The sequence below is a fragment of the Triplophysa rosa genome, linkage group LG6 (genome assembly GCF_024868665.1).
Source record: "Triplophysa rosa linkage group LG6, Trosa_1v2, whole genome shotgun sequence".
NCBI lineage: Eukaryota > Metazoa > Chordata > Actinopteri > Cypriniformes > Nemacheilidae > Triplophysa > Triplophysa rosa.
The window spans coordinates 25032066-25051267 of NC_079895.1; the positions used below are offsets into that span (position 1 = coordinate 25032066).

Consider the following 19202-nt stretch of genomic DNA (forward strand, 5'->3'; position numbering starts at 1 on the left):
ACTGTTTGCAGCACCAAAATACTTTTTATATATGATGTATTTATTGGATTTTCAAAACAACCAAAAGAAAATACACATTCACTAGGTAAGTAAAAAGGAAAAAACCTAAACCTTAAAACAAATTGACATGTTTAGTGCAGAATAAAACACATTTCAACCAAACCCTACAGATAATCATTTCAAAAAAGTTATTACACACCACATAAAAAATGTGGGTATTGCCATGCATGAGAAAATGGATGTGTGGCATCTCCAAAAAAATACCATATTACAATGTCTGACAACTAATGAATTATACTGTGATATAACCACAAAGTATTATTAAAATGAAACTTGTATGAAACAAATCTAAAGTATAAAAAGACCATTAAATTCATAAGTTGGTTACAGTGTAATATAAAATATAATGTATTTTTAATGGAATAATAATATTAGAATTTCTCTTAAATAAGAAACTGTTTCATAAAAAATAAATGAAAATTATGCAATATTATCATTAAAAACATGTTAATACATGCAAGTAAGATTTCATGTAAGTACATGTGAATACATGCAGGTGGACATTACATGTGAGTACATGCAGGTGAAAATACATGTTAGAATACATGTGGACTGTACAGGTGGGAATACTCCCCTAAAATTTACTATAGCTGTCTTTTTGTGAAGCCATAAGTGCCATGGACCCAGTGTCCCTCCGTTTCCAGATCATCTTCATTATCTGTCATAGAGAGAGACATAATGCATGATTGACATCTGTTTGCATTTACATTATTGTCATATTGTAGTATAAACAAGCAAATTATATTAGACAATAAAATGAATAAGAAATCAATAAACCTTAAAGAATTGCACAAAGTATTGCTTTTGTTTCAAATGAAATGATATTATTCAGATCCGATCTGAGGATACTTTGGCGCAATCTGGTGGACATGTTGGTAACTACAAGTAGCAACAAGACTTGGTTTGAAAGTGTGGCAAGCTGTAAGCTTGAAGTAGCCAAATTTAAAAGGACTGTGCCAGTGATGGCAGTCAACCAATATGATATTTCTAATGAAGCTGGTTAAGTTGGTAAAGCAGCATATTGAGGTCACCAGCACACCACGCATCCCAGAAAACCAATTTCTCACCTGCAGAATAAAGATACAGGAAGTGATGATAAGAATGGCATATAGCAGAGGAAGAGGACCCGCGTCATTGCTCACAGACGACCACTCAGAAATCTGTCTGTGACTCTGACCCTGCGTGAATGCCGTGGAGCAGTTTCGGGTGTCTGTAAAACAAGATGAATTATTATTAAAAGTCTCCTGTTGCACTGTCAACTCTTCTGAAAACAAATTCCATTTACCATTAAAACCATTAGCTACAAAATTCCTTTATTTAACGTGTTTCAGGCCAATAACCTGCATAGGACCCTTATCTCTCCCATTGAAACCAATATAAATCCCACTATTACCATTAGGTAAATTCATTACTGTGATTGTTTTTATCTCAGAAGCTATAATAGTCACGTACTATGTTTTTCAAGGTTCAGAAAAAATGAACGTATCCTGTTTAGGTAAAAGGTTTTTTTAAAACCCATAATCACAGTTTAGTGAACAGTGCCTTTTCTTTTAAAACAGGAAGCACGAGCAGAGTCAAGAGTCTGTCACTGCTCTTCGCCTTCCCGTCTTTGATGATTATTGTCAGGTTTACAGGTTGGTTCTACACACTGTTATCAGAAAGAAATCTACATTTTCAAAGAAAAACATGATTCACACGTCACAAGTTTCCACAGGGCTATGTAAAATCAAAACACAGTGCACACGGTATTGTGATGTCAATGTGCTTTGCCGGGGAGGCCCCGCGTGCGCGCACAGAGACCGCAACATTTTGTTGTTCAGTGAGTGAGTCCCTCACGAGTATTCAAACATACTCTCTGGCTCCCTCTAGAGCACTGATCATAAATTACAGCGTTTTGTAAAGTGTCAGATATATCAATGAAGACTGATAAAGTTGATATTAGACAGTAGTACAGTACATTTTAAATATTTTGGATGAACTGTTATGACAACATTATTAAAATGGAAAAATGTCCACATCCACATTGCAGTAATTATGTTTTTGTAGTTGCTATTTATCATATCGACCCAACAATAAAAAAATAAACAACAATAATAATAATAATGGCATTTTTAGTTTATTTGCTACAGTATTTCGTTCGTTTGACTTTAAGTAAAACTATACTAAACAATAGAAAATATGCAGTAGACTTATCAACAGAGAGAGAGGAAGTAAACAAGTTAGGCAATCCCTCACCTTGTATGTAAACAACAGTGCCGTTCCCAACCTTACTGAGATATGGAGGTGGATACAGAATCTCGACCTCACAGCGATAGATGTCTGTGTCTTCCCCCTTGAGTCCGTAGATGACCATATCTACTCTTCCAGAGCTTATATTCCCCCTGCAATGAACTGTTCCATCTGTTGTAAAGTAGGGCTCAGACATGTTGACATATGCACTACATATCCTCTCTTGGCCATGCAGACCCCTATACAGAGACACCTGCATTTCCTCTGGCCTTAATTTTGAACGGAAGAGGCAGTGTAGAGGGACATATTCCGCTTTTCCTTCCACCCGATAAGGCTGAGAAACGTGCAGGGCTGGAAACAAGAAGAGCATTGTGAGATATTGTATGTGGAAAAAAATCATAAATAAAAGATAAACTGCACATTAGTGGCTTTCTATTGATGTAGTCTATATGCTTACTCATAACAATTACATCAGTGGTGTAACATTTATATTATAGTACAGAACAGTGTTCTGAGTTAAATCTATAAAATGCGTTTCATTTACCACTAAACCTCTTAAAAGTTCAATGAACTTTTCCAAATGATCCTCTGAACAAAAGGAGCCCCATCAGCCCTCTGGCAAGTTAATAAATATTTATTAATTATTTGATTTAAAAATAATAATAATACGTTCAATGGTTAACTATTTGTGCCTTAAACAAAAAAAAATGCACTCAAATAAACATGTAAACTTACCAATTCCCAGCGGGGTATATAAAATGATTGTGAGAAGTATGATAATCATTGTTTCATGTAAGAGCACAATGATACCCCGGGTCTTTTTATACTTTTAAACCTGAGTGAGTTCTGGAAAGCTTGGTGACATCAGTAACGTGGCAGGAAACCTCAAGCTGACTGCAAATGCCCGTAAAGTGCTCAAAAATGTGCAAGTAATGTAGCAAATCTGCACATTATGTGTAATCGAGGGGAAAATATTGAATAAGCAGATTAAGATTTGAGCAAAAACAGCTCAACGCCAGTGGAAGTGGAAAACTTGGTTAGGGTATGGTTTGACTCTCAGCCTATCACAAAGCCCAGTGGTCAAGAGATTATTTGGGTCAATGAATATGGGAAAATATTAAACTCAGATGCACTTGATTTTATAGCATTGCAGGCTCAGCACTTTCAAAATACATTGAGGCACTTTGTGCTTTGCAATTTACATATTACCTGCTGTTTTCTAGTCAGTTTTGCCACCACATCTGTGATCAAACGACATTATGGGGTGCAAGGAATTAAAAGGCCTCTAGGGAGCACTATTCGTTCAAGAAATGGAATAATAATATAAACTCATTTTTATTGAACAATTGTATGTTTCATTGCACATATAGTGGTATAATGGTTATGTTTAAAAATATTTATTTATAATCCTGTGTAAAAGAATTCCAGATAAGATCAAAACTTTGCTTAAATAAAAGTTGTGTCATCATTTATTCACCCACATGCAACCTGTATATGACTCTTTCTTTTGCACAGCACAAAAGAAGATATTTTGAGAAATGGTTTTGTGTCCATGGAAGTCAATTGGCGACTTTTGGTTGCCAACATTCTTCACAATATCTTCCTTTGTGTTCTACAGAAGAAAGAAAGGTATATAGAGGTTTGAATGACATGAGGGTGAGTTAATGATGGAAAAAGGTGAGATATACCTTTTAAATATATTGTATTTTCAATATTCTTAAGATTAGAACAGGGGCTTTTCTGCAAAATACTTGTTATTGGATATAAAGATATACTGTAACAGGGACCTTGGCTTTTAATAAAATGTAAGTAACACTTTAAAATAATTTGTTAGCATTTATGCATTAGCTAGAATGGAGCGGCATACTGTATTTTTATTAATGTTTGTTAATACAAATACAGTTCTTCATTTTGTGTATGTTAGGTTATTAGTTATTGTCAACAAAAAACTTTTACAATTCTAATAAAATAATAAAAAAAAGTTTATAATGTTAATGGATGCATTGGTAAATGTAAATGACAAATGCTTCAGAATTATTGTTCATTGTTAGTTAATAATAACTAGGAGACTTGATATAATGGAATATTTGAAGAGTTTGGTTCCAAAATGAGATAACTCTTTTTTTTTCAAAAATCATTAAATTTGTATTATGTTATCAAGTTTTTTATTGTGTTTTATTGTGTTAGTTAGCTGTATTTTTTGTTATTATGGCTTAAATGAAAACAAACCAACTGCAGTTTGATCTATATGAATTGGAATGCGCAATAAAAAACATGATTTTTGAAAACATTTTGATGATCTCATTTTGGAACCAAACTCTTCATTTACTGTTGACAGAAAGCCTGTAACAGTACGCTCTTAAAAATAAAGGTGCTTAAAAGGTTCTTCACCGTGATGCCATAGAAGAACCATTTTTGGTTCCACAAAGAACCATTCAGTCAAAGGTTCTTTACAGAACCATCTCTTTCTTACTTTTTTATAATCTAAAGAAACCTTTTTCGCCACAAAGAAACTTTTGTGAAACAGAAAGGTCCTTCAGACGTTAAAGGTTCACTGAAAAAAGCTTTTCATTCAACCAATTCAAAACTTTAAGGGTAAGGATCCAATGATATGGCATCGAAGAACCTTTTTTAAGAGTTTATATTGTTGCTCTCCATCTGAAACCTTGTATCTCCATATTTCATGTTTTGTTTTGTTTTTTGCCATAAATCATTATTATTAGTCACTCTTTGTTTGTGACTGGTTTTGCTAATTTCTAACAAAAAGTGCTTGTCAACTTTGACAACACAAAATCATTTTACAGTGTTTTCCCATTTGCAAATTTGGACATACAAGGTTTCAGAAGGACAGCGATTATATTCATGAATTCATATGCACTTTGCATATAATGCACCTTATAATAATCATAGTTAAACATTTGACTGAACTTTCAATTTGTTATCAATATTGTTTTCATTCAATGTTGCTTTACTGTTTAACACATAATTCGATTTTTTTCTTCAAAACTACTTTGAGATATGCAAGATATAGCTTGAGATCCAGTTGACTTCCTGCAGACACCCTAGAGGTAATATATATAAGGTTACCCTGCTTTAAACCACTGGATTAAAAACAAGTTTAGATAAATTACTCAATTCAAGTCCACTTAATTGCACTGAAGAAATGCAGAATGAACGACAACAATGAAACACATGTAGCCATTAAAATGAGAGTGTCCTAGTGTTTTAATGGTAAAAACATCATCGAACAGCAATTTGTAAATCTGTCGAAACAAACTGCATGTAGTTAGATGTCCAGCTCGGTTAAAAAGAAAGGCACAGATGATGTTGTGTACTGCTTTGTGAGATCTCTGAATGCGCTGGTTGCTGAATTTATCTGATCCTATATCGTCGTCCACGTCTTGTGTTCATGTACGGGTTCTCAGGTGGCTTCTTCTTCTTGAATTTATACTAAAATAAAAACACAGTGCTTTGGCATACTGGTCTTATAATTACGTGTCAGTCTCTAAACATTCATTTATAACATAGAGCTTATACAGGACGTGTGTCCCTGTTATAGTTTTTTGTACAGTAAAAATAAAATCTGTGTGTGCGCAAGCATACGATCGCAAGCATATTGATACTCACTACGAGAACACAGACAATCACTGTTATTATCAGGTCGTAAAAAATAGCAACCCCCAAAAGTGGATAAAAAATCACTGTCAGTCTTGAAGGGCAGGGGTCAGATAACTCTGACGGTTCTGTGGACTGCTGAGCACCTGAAATTATAAAACACCAACTGAGCAAAGATGTTCACTCTGTCAAAATATTATTGCACGTAAATGCATATTTTGAACTCATCAGAATGCTAGAATTGTGCAAAAGTTGTTAGCTAGTTGTAACATTCGTCATACCTTTGACAAGCAGTATAGTATTGTTTTCCTTTGAGGTTGTGCTTTGTCCGATCTGCGTTTCTATTGTGCATATGTAGATTCCTGTGTCTTTGGATTCGGTGCCGTGAATCATATATGAGATGCTGTAGTTTTGTTTGGACACTTGAAACTTCTCACATAATTCTTGACTGTTCATCATGTCTGAAGTAAAGTGCAGCTGTGTCTTTCCCTTGTGTAGACTGGCAGATATGAGTTCTTCATCCTCTTCCAGGTTTGGACAGGGGATAATAGCTGTTGTGTTTTCATACACTCTTTTTATTTGCACGTTTCTCTCTGAAAAATAAGAGACGCGTGCTTTTCATCGTACATTTTAAATTTGAAATAAAGCTCGAGAGGGGAAAAGAACGTTTAAGGAGGATGTGGTACGCAGCATGGAGTGAAGCAGGCAGCTTCCTTCGGTTCGTTTGCTTGTTTTAATTTAGCAATTTTGATCATTTATAAAATACCTCCGTGAGAAAAATGTTTTAGAGATTACAACTAAGCCATACAGTATATCTACAAGCCCACAGTTGCATGTCACCCAAATCAAGCACCAAACAAAGGGAACGGAATAAAGAAACAACAGAAATGCTCAAACCTTTGTTGAGACAGCCACATTTTTTTTCATCCTCACAGACTATAGAGGATTCAGTAAGTTCTGGATGAAAAAGTGTACGAAGAAGGATCAATGCCAGCATCCACTGCTCGTGCATTTCAGCACTGCGGTTATGAGCATGTGAAAACAAAAGAATATGAGATGCATGGGCCCGGGGAGGTGGGGGCTTTTACGTCACTCTTTTAAGTTTCACAGAACTGAGGAAAGCAGCTGAGAATTTGACAGGAGACTAAAAAAAGGTTTGCTCTTTGCAAGTATTAAAGTGATGAAAAATGAAAATTCTGTCATCATTTGTTCACCCTAATGTAATTTCATACCTGTATGAATTACTTTCTTCTGATGAACACAGAGAAAGGTATTCGGAAGAATGTTAGCAATTTTCATTCCTGGAACATCATTGACCATAGTAGGAAGAATTAAATGGTATAGTCAAAAGTGCACCAGAACTGTTTGTTTCCTTAAATTCTTCAAAATATCTCATTTTGTGTTCAACAGAACAAAAAAGATACAATATTTGTTTTCCTACTATGGTAGTGGATGATGTCACAGAACTGAAAATTGCTAACATTCTTACAAATATCTTTCTTTGTGTTTAACAGAACAAAGACATTTATACAGGTTTGAAACAACCTGAGGGTGAGTAAATTATGATTTTTGGGCGAACTATAAACTAATTTTTCTCTGGATACCTTCCTTTCAAATATTTTCTTTAGTTTTTGATAGTAGCAGAAGAGCAAAATTGGCAAAACTTTATTCATCATTGTGACATAATTATTTTTTTACAAGAAAAACAAAAACCCACACACCAGATATTTTCCATCGTTCACGTGCAAGAACACAGGGTCTAGGGTCTGAAGTCATACTGGAAGTGAGTCATTTTCCTAGTTGTGCCGTTTTACATAATGAGACACTGATCCGTTATTATTTTTCTCTACTTGCAGTGAAACTTCTCGACACTCCCCTGGCTTCCTCTGTCAGTCACATCTGTCACAAAACACATTACCCGCAGTGCAGCTTTGCAGAGGTTAGAGGAAGTGAAAGACAACGGGAGGAAAAACGAGTTGTTGATGGCAGTGTTGTGGTTTGTCTGCATCATGTATGGTTTATTGTGAACTCGATCTGCACAATAAACACGCAAGCTAAATACAATTTACCATCAGTATTTTGTTGTCTCTCATGTGCATGCAATCAACGCTTTGAATGCATTGTTGCCATCGCAATCTAGATGATTTTCTAAAGATAGATACAATGTTTTTAGTACAGGCGCGCACAGTATTTAAAAAAAACTCACAATTCCACATCTTAAGTCTTGCAGAAAGTAATTAATTACCTGAATGATTTAGTAAAAAAAAGTATTTCTAAAGAAAATCTAAATGTTAACTCTGGATTAAGAAAAGCATAGATTTTCTGCGTTTGTGTGCCGTGTTATGCAAATACCTGCATCATAGTGTCATAATGTTTTTTATTGTTTAATTATACTGTATATGAAATGGATTTTGACATAATTTACGTTTTATTGAGCTTGGTGTGAAAATCACATGCAGTAACAGATATAAACACTAAATGGCAGAATACACATGGCCTCCACCTGTTGTTTGGTTTACCACTTCAAATTAAAAAGTTGTAAATTTGATGCTTTCTTGACATAAATAAAACAAATAACATGAAAAATTACATTTTTGATGGACTTTCTTAAATGTTTTTTTCTCATTTCTTTATACTGAATGCAGTGCATTTTCGACACAGTGCAGTTCACATCACCTCTATGGTCTTCTATGAACATGAGAGGATGATCTAGACCACAGAAATATGGCTTAGCTGAGATTGTAGTGGGCTCAGTTTCACACAGCGTTGTTGAGTCATTGACTCGCACTTGCTTGATGTGGTTACGCTTCGGGCCTTTTTATCTTCACTATCATCTGCTCCTGTTTCATACACCCCTTTGAAGCCCCCCACTATATTCATTATCTATACATATGTCCAGCTGTGGATCACCTAGAAACTAATGTGTAGAGCCAAAGCAATGACAGTTCACCATCTGAGCTGATTACATTCTGATGCTTTTGACAACTGTATTGTTTGTTTTGTTCTTTATTTAATTTACATTTACATCTATGGTATGTAGTAGATGTTATCCAGAACTTATCCTAGTTATTTTGCTTCATAGTTGTGGACCACACAACTTGTGGTCAATAGATGACATCCATGCAGTTTAGATATTTTTATTTACGCAAAGCTAATGAAGCATCATAGTCGGTATTATTATGGAAACATATTGTATCTAAAGATGTCAGATCTCTTTTCTTACAGGTTGTGAGGACACCAAAGTTCATGTGGTACAAATATGAAACATTAAATGACTAAATTTAGCTTTCAGTATGTAATAGCTTCACTTTGACTTGTTTGGGAATTCAAAGTTTTTTTTCCTATTTGAATAATGTTTTCTGAAATGAAACAGAATAAGAATTAATGTTGGAGACCGTGTAACGGCATCTAGATGTATAAAGCATGATATATAGCAATGTTTCTTAACCAGTGGCCTTAACATAACTTCAAATAATTTAAAGCAAGCCTTAAAATCTGCTAAACTATTAAGAAACAATAACAAGCATCAGAATTTTTAGTGTAGCTATAGAAATTGTGAGTGGGGGAGGACTTCAAATATTGTTGTGGAAGATTTTATTGGTGGGACGTTAGATTCACCCTAACTAGTGTATGCACCAATAGAGCACCATTACATCCTACTGGAATACGCCTGAAAAGACATAAAATAACGTTGTAAAGCTTGTATGCTAAACAGCCGATGCTTTATAATGACAATAATTCTATTGTTTTTTCAGCAGGCATCTGTATAGTCCCACCAAATATTATTCATAGTCAGCCTGGCACCAGCTTCGCGTTTATGTTTTTAACGGGAGAGCCATTGTGTCAATATGTAACTGGATCGTATTAACGTGCTTTCGCATGACGTCACAAAGGGCAGGGCGCGCAATCACATGGATTTCTGGGCTGGACAGGAAACGGAGACGCCGGGAACGCGCATCGGTCCGCAGCTGCCAGCCACGCTCAAAACGGGAATGGAAGCGAGAGAGAAAAGGGAGGCTCGCTCGTTTCGTTATTGTTATCAAATATAAGCGTTCGACACGGGTGGAGAAAACCCAGTTCAGTCGTAAGAGCACCCGGGATCCGGCTTCTGGATTTGTGCAACACGTCGGCGGTTTTCACCCATTGTTACCGTTTCCTTTGGAAAAGGCACGAGCCGCAGGAGCGTCGGCTCGGTTTGCGACAGTAAGCGCTCTTTATTTATTCTCGCTGCTGTATATAATGCTTGTGATGAGTGAAATCCTTCTCTGAAATAAAAACGTTCATGTAGCCATCCTAAGCATGGCATGTATTTCACGTTGGCGATGTATTATTGGCTCATTAACTATGGATAGACGGAGCACAATCCGGGGAGCAGCCCTTCCATACAGACAGACAGCTGTGCGGTTCCCTCACGTCTGCATAACGGCTCCGCTTTGTGGATTTTTACGGTTTAAAGACGATGCCGTATTGTTTTATTCTAAAGAAAAAAAAACTCTGTAAAGATTAACGGTTCCTTTGAAGATGCTTGCAGTAGATTTGAGGTGGGAGAGAATGAGGAGCCATTGAAAAATCGTCACGCGAGATGAGTCGCTCTATCAAAGAGGATCATTTATCCTTTTGTACAAGATGTCTGACATGGAAACGGGTTTTAAATGATTTGTTTTCTACAAGGCTTTATGGTTTTCAGTACCCTTGTGTCCGAAGCAGATGCATTTTTTTGGTGTTTTTTTTATCGTCATTTTGCAACGGGAGCGGATTGTGCAGTAACACATATACTGCAAACAGATGAGCCATTGCCAAATTGGACCTCCCCTCCTCACACACACTGATGTTTTGAGTCTCCAGACTCCACCCTTTGCCATGACAGCTGGGCTTTACTGCCAGTCCTGGTGCCCGTGCAGTGGAGGCCTATTTGCGCAGGTACTTGCCCGAGCTGTAGCTCTGGCACAAACCTCCCGATCTTGGTGAAGATGATCGATCAATTATCCTTTTTATTTTGTTGTCTGTGTAATACCACTTATAGAAATCTAAAACGGTGCTTTGCTTATATAAATGCACAGGAGGTTGGTTGTAGTGTGCCGTGTAGAAGCAGTAAAATGCTTTCGTCTGCATATCTGTGTCTGAGTTCAATCTGAGCAGGGACTCTGTTGTGTCCTGAGAGAATTGGTGGCTAGCCTACTTTGCTGGCCAAGATTAAGTGATTTTACTGTGGAGTTATTTAGCATGGTACTTTCGAGGTCTTCAACTGCGATTGTGTCTTTTTTTCCGTCTTGAATAACATTTCAGTCCATATTTGCAAGTATGGATAGTCTGTACTGTACTAGTGACCGCGTTTTTGATGACTTCAACTTGCATAGAGGAGGCATAATGGATTGGGCTGGTTTTCTGATGTAAAACCCAAATTTGTAATCTGTAATATGAATATAATCTACAAGAAAGCATCTACCTACCCCAGATTTCAACAGCTCAACTGCCCCTGCTACTGGTCATGCACTGAATTTGAGATCTTTGTGTGCAGATGTACCTTTGCGTCTTGATAGTAATCGATAATTAAAGAGGAAGTTCACCCAAAAATGAAAATTCTGTCATTAATTATTCAACCTCGAGTATTTCCAAACCTGTATAAGTTTCTTAGTTCTGTTGAACACAAACAAAGATATTTGAAAGAATGTTAGTAACTGAGATTTCTGGGGCACCATTGACTACCATTAAAATGGTTCCCCAGAACTGTTTGTTTGTTCTTCAAAATATCTTCTTTTGTGTTAAACAGAACAAAAAAGAAATACAATAATTCTTTCTACTATGGTAGTCAACGATGTCCCAGAAATCTCAGTTGCTAACATTATTCCAAATATCTTTCTTTGTGTTCAACCAAACAAAGTAATTAATACAGGTTTAGAACAATTTGAGGGTGAGTAAATCATGACAGATTTTTTGTTTTTGGGTGAACTATCACTTAATGATAAAAAAAAGCTTCTTTGAAAGTCTCAGGAGGACCATAAAATGTTCCACCTGCCTGTCGACCTGTGTATTTGCATACCGCTCTGTGCATACACAACAAGCTTACAAAACTCCTAATAATTCAAAAATTTGTACCGTTGATTTAGATGATTGATTTAGACATCCCATTTTATGCTTTCAAAGCAAGCTTGCTATTGCTAACCTCTATGAAACTGCATACCCTACTAATTTATATTTTATCATTTATCTCAAGAACGTTTTCCCATAAATATACTATTGATTTTCCCCATAAATATATAGTTAGTGTTATTTGCAGAATAAATCTTCATTAGCTCCCGTATGTGCTGCAGTAAACCAATGTCCATCCTTGCCAGATTTCACTTTCTTGAGCTGGCCTCCTTTGCTACAATGACGTAAAGAGATTGTGAAACTGGGGTGGATGATGCCTGTGTGGACCCTTGTGTCCAAAATGCAGGAAGTCTACCCTGGATATTTTTCTGCTTGATGGGTTCTTTGTTCGGAGGGATCTTAAATGAGCTTCTGATAAAGATTCAGTAGGTTCTCTGTGGGGCTGACCTCACGCTTCTGCCACTCTTTCTTGACTCGGCACTTCAGGACAAAAAGGAAAGTAGGAAGAGGGCCGATGGGGCGAATGAAATAATTTAAAATAAGTGTCCCATGTGTCTCAGAAGAAAGGACGTCCTTTGTTTGTGCAGGAGCTGGTCAACCAACCATGGGCATCAATCTTTGATGCTGCGCAAATGCAATATTGTTAATGTTTTCTAAGTGATTGAGGTTTTCATGGCAACTTTAACCCGCACATTTACATTTTTACTAGGGCTGCACGATACTTTATCGGGATACCACTCAATCCTATTGTAATCGAGCTGGCTGCGATATGCAACGTGTCGATATTTTTATTTTATGCGTAGCTTGTCTGTGAAGTATGGAGGACCGAGAGTGCCGATTAGCAATAAAACGAAGAATCAATTGATCAATTAAATAATTAAAACATAAAAATGTTAACAAATAAATAACTTTTCAAATTGAGAAATTAATAGACTTATTTAAAATGGTTGATTTAATTTGTGTTTTAAAATGTAGTTTAATTGAACAATAAAACGTTAAATAATTTTTTTTTAAATGTATAAATAAATATATACATTTAAAACTGTTTATTTAATTCATGCTTTAAAATGTAAAAAATAAAAAGTTTTATTGTGCACATTTTAAATGCACATTTTAAATCGCTTTTTAAAAAAGCATTTGCCAAATGCTTTTCTCTCTCTATTTGCCAGTTGCTTTTCTTTATCCATTTGTCAATCGAGTCAAAAAATGCCATTGGACAGTACACACGTGGGGGCAACCAATCAGCTTTCGGCTCAGTATTAGGATACACCCCTTCTCCCACATGTCATACGAAGTAGATGTAAGGCGGAGTTTCATTGGACAGCAAGAAAGACCTACCGCCATTAAAACAGTTACTTTATTGCGCGGCGCGCCTTAACTACATGACATGGCAGATGTAAAGCATGGCTCTGGGATCAGTATGAAATGCTGCTTGATCTAAAAGCAGTGCAAGTTTGAGTCGCTTATAATGTGCATTTGAAAAAGCAACGCCCGTCAAACATGATCATTATAAATATACTTTATTACCATAAAAATACCTGATGAAGCTTGAGTAACAGTGATAAAAGATGTCCATAGGCATTTCCTAGAGTCTAGAAGGTGTTACGGTCTTCTTCTGCAGTGCGTATGTGGAGTTTCCGCACGAGAGCGCCCTCTAGCCTTCGGATGCAGCAGCATTTAACCGTACTTCACTCAAAAGCTGTGCATAAATCACGTGATATTTATCGTCGGTTTATCGTGACAGCCCTAATTTTTACACATTTGGCAGATGCATTTACCCAAAGCAGCCTACGGTTCAAGCAAGGTATAGATTTTATCTGTATGTGATGAACCCACAACCGTCTTCCGGTTGAGCTACAAGGACAGAATTTGGTGACTTCTGCTGTCATTGTTTACTCACCCTCTTGTCATTTCTAACCTGTATAACTTCTGCGGAACACAGAAGAAGATATTTTGAAGAATGTTGGTTACCAAACAACAGCGGGTACCCATTGACTTCTATTGTACAGACACAAAACCATTGCAAGTCAATGGGTACCGCCGACGTTTGTTTACCAAAAATTTTCAATTGATCTGTTTTTTTGTTCTGCAGAAGAAAGAAATGTATACAGGTTTGAAACGAAAAGAGGGTGAGTAAATGATGAAAGAAATTTCATTTTTGATTGAACTATCACTTTAATGTTTGCCAGCTGTTTGTGGTCTGTCATCAGCTTGCTACCTTGAATAAAACAAAGCTTAGACCAAAGCATGATGTCATCAGACTGATTCGTCATTAACCCTTCAGGCTCTGATGCCGGCTCTGACAAAGGTACTGCAAACATGTAAGGGTAAACAGGGTGACTCATGAGATTATGTTTGTACATATGGTATGTTGACTTTTGCGTTGCGTTTCAATAATGTTTTATTAGGCTTGTTTAGTTTTCTATTGTTCATATCAACAGTAAACTCTGATGCCAGTAATTGTATATGTGCATTGGCCTCTGTTTATCAGTACTTATTGTAGCCTATGTGAAAGATACGTGAAAGATTAAACATGTTTTCCACTTTCTCATCCAGTCTTTTAAAAACATTGGCAGCTGCAACCCAACTGTGGCATAATGTATGTTTTGTGTGTGTGACAAACAGTTTGAAATAAGTGAAGAAAGAGAGATTTGCTTTCATACATGGACATCTCTTAGCAACCCGATTTGTCATCACAATAAATTAATAATTTTAGATTAAAAAGCCCCTTCATTTATGCAGCGGTCTACACTCCCTGGTGTACTTTAGGTTAAAACATTTTTCATGCTTCATAACTCACGAAGTGTTGCTTGTGTCACAAATCATAGCCCTATAAAACACTCGGATACATCTCTTTTTACGAACCTGTTATAACAGGAGTGTTTCTGCAGTCCTACAGCTTTTTCTAAGGCTTTGGGAATTTTTAGGGGGGGTTAAAGTGTCAGAAACTCGGGTGAACTGATGTCAGCAGAAAGTAAAAAATTTTAAAGGGATAGTTCACCCAAAAATGAAAATTCTGTCGTCATTTACTCGCCCTCAGATTGTTCCAGACCTGTATAAATGTCTTTGTTCTGTTGGATACAAAGGAAGATATTTGCAAGAATGTCAGTAACCAAACAGATCTCATCCCCCGTTAACTGCCATAGTAGGGAAAATAAATACTATGGGTGTCAATGGGGGATAAATAAATACTATGGTAGTCAATAAGGGATTTTGGTTTGGATACTGAAATTCTTCAAAATATCTTCCTTTGGTTCTTTGGGAACCAAAAATGCTTCGATCGCATTGTTGTGAAGAACCTTTTGTAGCATCTTTTTTTAAAGAGTGTAAGGACGCTCTGAAAGTTTTATACTGGCACCTATTGATGTGGATGCATGACATTTGTGTACTAATCCATGTCGCTTCACAATTTTTGTCAGTTCTTTCTGTGCCATACATACTACACACATTTTTATAAAATTCACGGGGAATTAAATTAATTCATAAATGTTTATATTTGCTTGTGCTGGTGGTGGGTTCTGTACCAGTATGTATTCTGGAGAAATTTGGTCATGGTTTCTGTCATTCATTGATCCAGTAGGAACTGCTTGTTCGGGCATTTTATTTTCCTGCCCATTCTGTTTGGTGTCCACATGGTAATAAATATCAGCACTCTTGATCGTGGCGCCGTTGTGATGTTGTGTCTATTGTATTTCCTGTGTTGTGTTTGCTGTTATATGTATTTATTGGTTCGCTTGTTTTTGTTTAGATGTGCTTTCATGTTTATGTTTTGTAAAGTGGCCTTAAGCTCTGTCTAAAAGTATTATGTAAGGCGTGAAACGTATTGTTCGTATTAGTGATTTGGGCAGTGCTGTCATGGCTCCAGACAAACCTTTTTTTTTACTTCGAGCACTGTAGCCCCTGACTGAAATGTTTAGGAGCGCAAGCAGAAAATGTAGGGGCACACCTTAAATCTGCCTGCAATGCAATTATTGACATTTTTCTGAGGACACTTCTTGTTCACAACACATTGTAAAGATAACTTCACATAAACTTAACAAGAGCATTTGCCTATCGTTCATTCTTGTTGTGAAGGGATTGGAAATGACTCAGTGCTGATAACCGATAAATGGCGTATTCTGAACTCATCCGCGGTGTGTTTAGTGTTAAACGTCTCAAATATCAAATCGTTTGTCCTCAAAAAAATCCATCACAACAAACCGAGAATCTTAGTAATGCGCTCACTTTGTGTCTGTAAACTTGTCAAAAGCTGTGACCGACGCAACGACAGCGAGAAACATCAGTCACCCAGCGCAGCGGCGCTCGGCTCCAGACTCTCCCCTTCTCACACACAGGCCTACATTGGTGGGCTCGCGATCTACTCGTCTTTTCACATGAGATATAACAACTAGAAAAAATCTTAATTGGCAAGTCGCAGATGCGCGAGTACTTGCAAAAAAACGCCCCGCTGTCTCAAAAAACGGTCGCAAAATGCGACCATTTAGTCGCAGTCTGGAGCCCTGGCTGTTATAATCTTGTGTACGTCATTTTAATCCTATGTTTTTGCTAATTAAAAAAAGTTGCATCTTTGGCATGTGCACATGTGAAGCTTGGTTTTTTGTTAAAGCACATGATTATTTCATTATAAAGCCTGTTTTTGAGATCTGAGAAGCACGTGGCACACTGTCCTCTTATGAAACAGCATTTGTATACACTGCTGGTCCGCACCTCACAGCTCGACTTGAGAAACGCACAGGGTGTGACTGACTTTCCACTTGCTGACTTTTTGTTTTGCCTTTGACAAACTCCTGACAGGCTGCAGGCTTCATTTGAGCATCTTCAGCCACTGACAGTCAATTAGATTACGTGTCACGTTATACTGCTGCCAAGATTTTATGGACACAGTTGACCTTGGCAGCCTTCATTCCCAGTGTCCCTGTGAGAGGACCGACTGTTTCCCACAGGACACAAGCTCAGTTCAGTGGGTTCTTCTCAAGGCCCACCGTCAGCTGGGTGTGAAGTGGCACTCTAAGCATGTTGTTTGTCCTTCTGTGTCAGACATTTGTTGCCCTTGAATTTCTTAGAATAGTTTTTAACACTGTGGTGATTATTACAAAATAAATCTGGGTAGGATGGTCAAGACCCTAATGCAGGGCTTGACATTAAGCATAGTCATGTGGTTGTCCTTCAGACAAGTAAATTTGTCATTCACTTCAACAAAAATTACTATATATTTCATTTATTACTATATTACTATTATATTTCATTTGAAATGTAAATATAATTGTTTCGGATCCTGATTGGTCAAGTTTGCTTATTTATAAGCATTTTACCTAGTGGCTGCTGTGGCCACCTACATTTGTTAATACTCTCAATGTGCAGTGAATAGGCACAACTGACAAATGACAATAATGTTACAGACAGATGGATAAATTAGGGCCATATAATTTTTAGTTTACCTACATTTATTTTATTTTTAAGTTCTGTGTATTTAATTTTTTTTACTATACAGTAGAGGTATATTTGTCCTCATAAATTACTGTAGTATATGTGTTATTTACTATAGACCGTTTAATCGGACGCGCGCGCGCCTGACCAACTTCCGGTTTGCGTTTGGCTAGTGTCTAATATGTAACTATTTGTTACATGTTATTTAATTTATGTTAGTATTATTGTATTATTACTTAACTGTATAATAATTGTATTAAATAAACGATTTGTTGAATTTTGTTGTATGTTCATTTTATTAAATAAACAATTTGTTGAATGGCTCCTGTAGATAGGTCGCATTTAAACAAACCCTATGGTACATTGATATCTAGTGGTTGACCTTGGTATCGCAGTCTAAATTCAAAATATTGGAGAGACAAGTTTAGCCAAGTAATGGTCTTCTCGGTTTCTTTTGATTGTTATCAGAAATCATCTACAGGAACTCTATTGTTTGTGAATGTGTACCAGAAGTTCAGTTCGGGTCACAAAAGTGCGTATGCGCAGTAACGTTTGTTTATGTTTTTAAGATAAAACCGTCTATAGTAAACTGCAGTAACATTCCTAGACACTATAGTGTTTTTGAACCTTACAATAGTATACTACAGTGTTTACTACAGTTTATCAAGAGTTTATCACAATTTCCTTTAGCAAATACTACAGTATGTTTTCGTCTGAGTGTTCAAGTTAACAGGACTTTTATTTTGACGAGTCATCAGGAAGACGCTTGAGTGTTTGACGACAGCTTCACTCAAACAATAAAATGCTGGTAAAATAAACTCTCAGAGCAACTCTGGAGATGAAGTTCATGTGTTTTATATCCTCATGCAGTGCAGACGCAGACAAATCCTCGACCATCACTCGTGTAGTTTGTTAATCTGTGCACCTCATTCACTCAGACACGCAGAACAGCCGATGACGTATTTAAATAAAAGGATTCTATATTATATGGACTCAATGCGCTGCGCCATTGATTATTGTCGCACACAAACAAGTACAACCACGACAAACACAATTCACACAAACACGCAGCTCTATCTGCACCTATTCTTATTATTCTTAGCACAGACCGATTTTTTTCGTAGCACTGTTATATATAAAAATTCTCTCTCGCTTGCATTATTATACAGTTTAGTGGACATTATGCATAAATGATTCACCGCCTTGATAGACCAATCAGAATCAAGTATTTAGAGGGGCCTTTTGTTAACGTATATGCTCCACATTAGTGATGCCCGGTGCTGATGGAGAGCACTTTAAACGTGCTTGAACGAGACCGGTTCGCCTGAGGTGCTTTCTGTTATTATTGAGTGCGCTGAGTGGATCACTTCTTGGAAATGTCTGTCACCCTCCTCCAGATCACAAACTACCATGTGTGGGGAACCTTTCAATTGCTTTTAATGATAGGAGTGTACATTTAGTCTGTTTTCTGAGTAGTTTGTGTTGTGTGATATTTTGCTGATTCATTGTCTTGATTGTAAGTGATACTTTTGTTTTATGGATGGATGGTACAGTGACTCACCCCAGGTAAATACAGTTTGTTTAAACCAATATGCTCTCCTCTCGGATTCTTGCAGTGCAAAGCAGTGAGAACTTGGCTTCAGTGAAATGTTAAATATAGTTTTGTAAGAAATTATCTTAGAATGAGCTATTTCTATTAGGGCTGTCACGATAAACCGACGATAAATATCACGTGATTTATGCACAGCTTTTGAGTGAAGTACGGGAAAATTCTGCTACAT

At 36.8% G+C, this 19202-nt stretch overlaps 3 protein-coding genes across 4 annotated transcripts in view; 1 reads left to right on the top strand and 2 right to left on the bottom strand.

The window, feature by feature from the left end:
• LOC130555883 (cytotoxic T-lymphocyte protein 4-like) lies at positions 1–3129 on the bottom strand. The gene is made up of 4 exons (XM_057336422.1): positions 3025–3129; positions 2296–2640; positions 1128–1270; positions 1–718 (listed from the first exon to the last, which is right to left on the bottom strand). Exons 1-4 carry the CDS (start codon positions 3071–3073, stop codon positions 635–637), a joined length of 621 nt encoding a protein of 206 aa, XP_057192405.1. The 5' UTR covers positions 3074–3129; the 3' UTR covers positions 1–634.
• Positions 3130–5405: 2276 nt separating this feature from the next.
• On the bottom strand, positions 5406–6916 carry LOC130555953 (uncharacterized). Its single transcript, XM_057336521.1, has 4 exons — positions 6802–6916; positions 6186–6497; positions 5917–6050; positions 5406–5739 (listed from the first exon to the last, which is right to left on the bottom strand). The coding sequence occupies exons 1-4, from the start codon at positions 6914–6916 to the stop codon at positions 5662–5664; spliced, it is 639 nt and encodes a 212-aa protein (XP_057192504.1). The 3' UTR covers positions 5406–5661.
• Positions 6917–9839: 2923 nt separating this feature from the next.
• raph1a (Ras association (RalGDS/AF-6) and pleckstrin homology domains 1a) overlaps positions 9840–19202 on the top strand; it is a 65302-nt gene continuing 55939 nt past the window's right edge. For both annotated transcript variants that reach the window (XM_057335892.1, XM_057335896.1), the window contains exon 1: positions 9840–10107. The gene's annotated coding sequence lies outside the window, so the exon portion shown is untranslated. The remainder of the gene's footprint in view (positions 10108–19202) is intronic.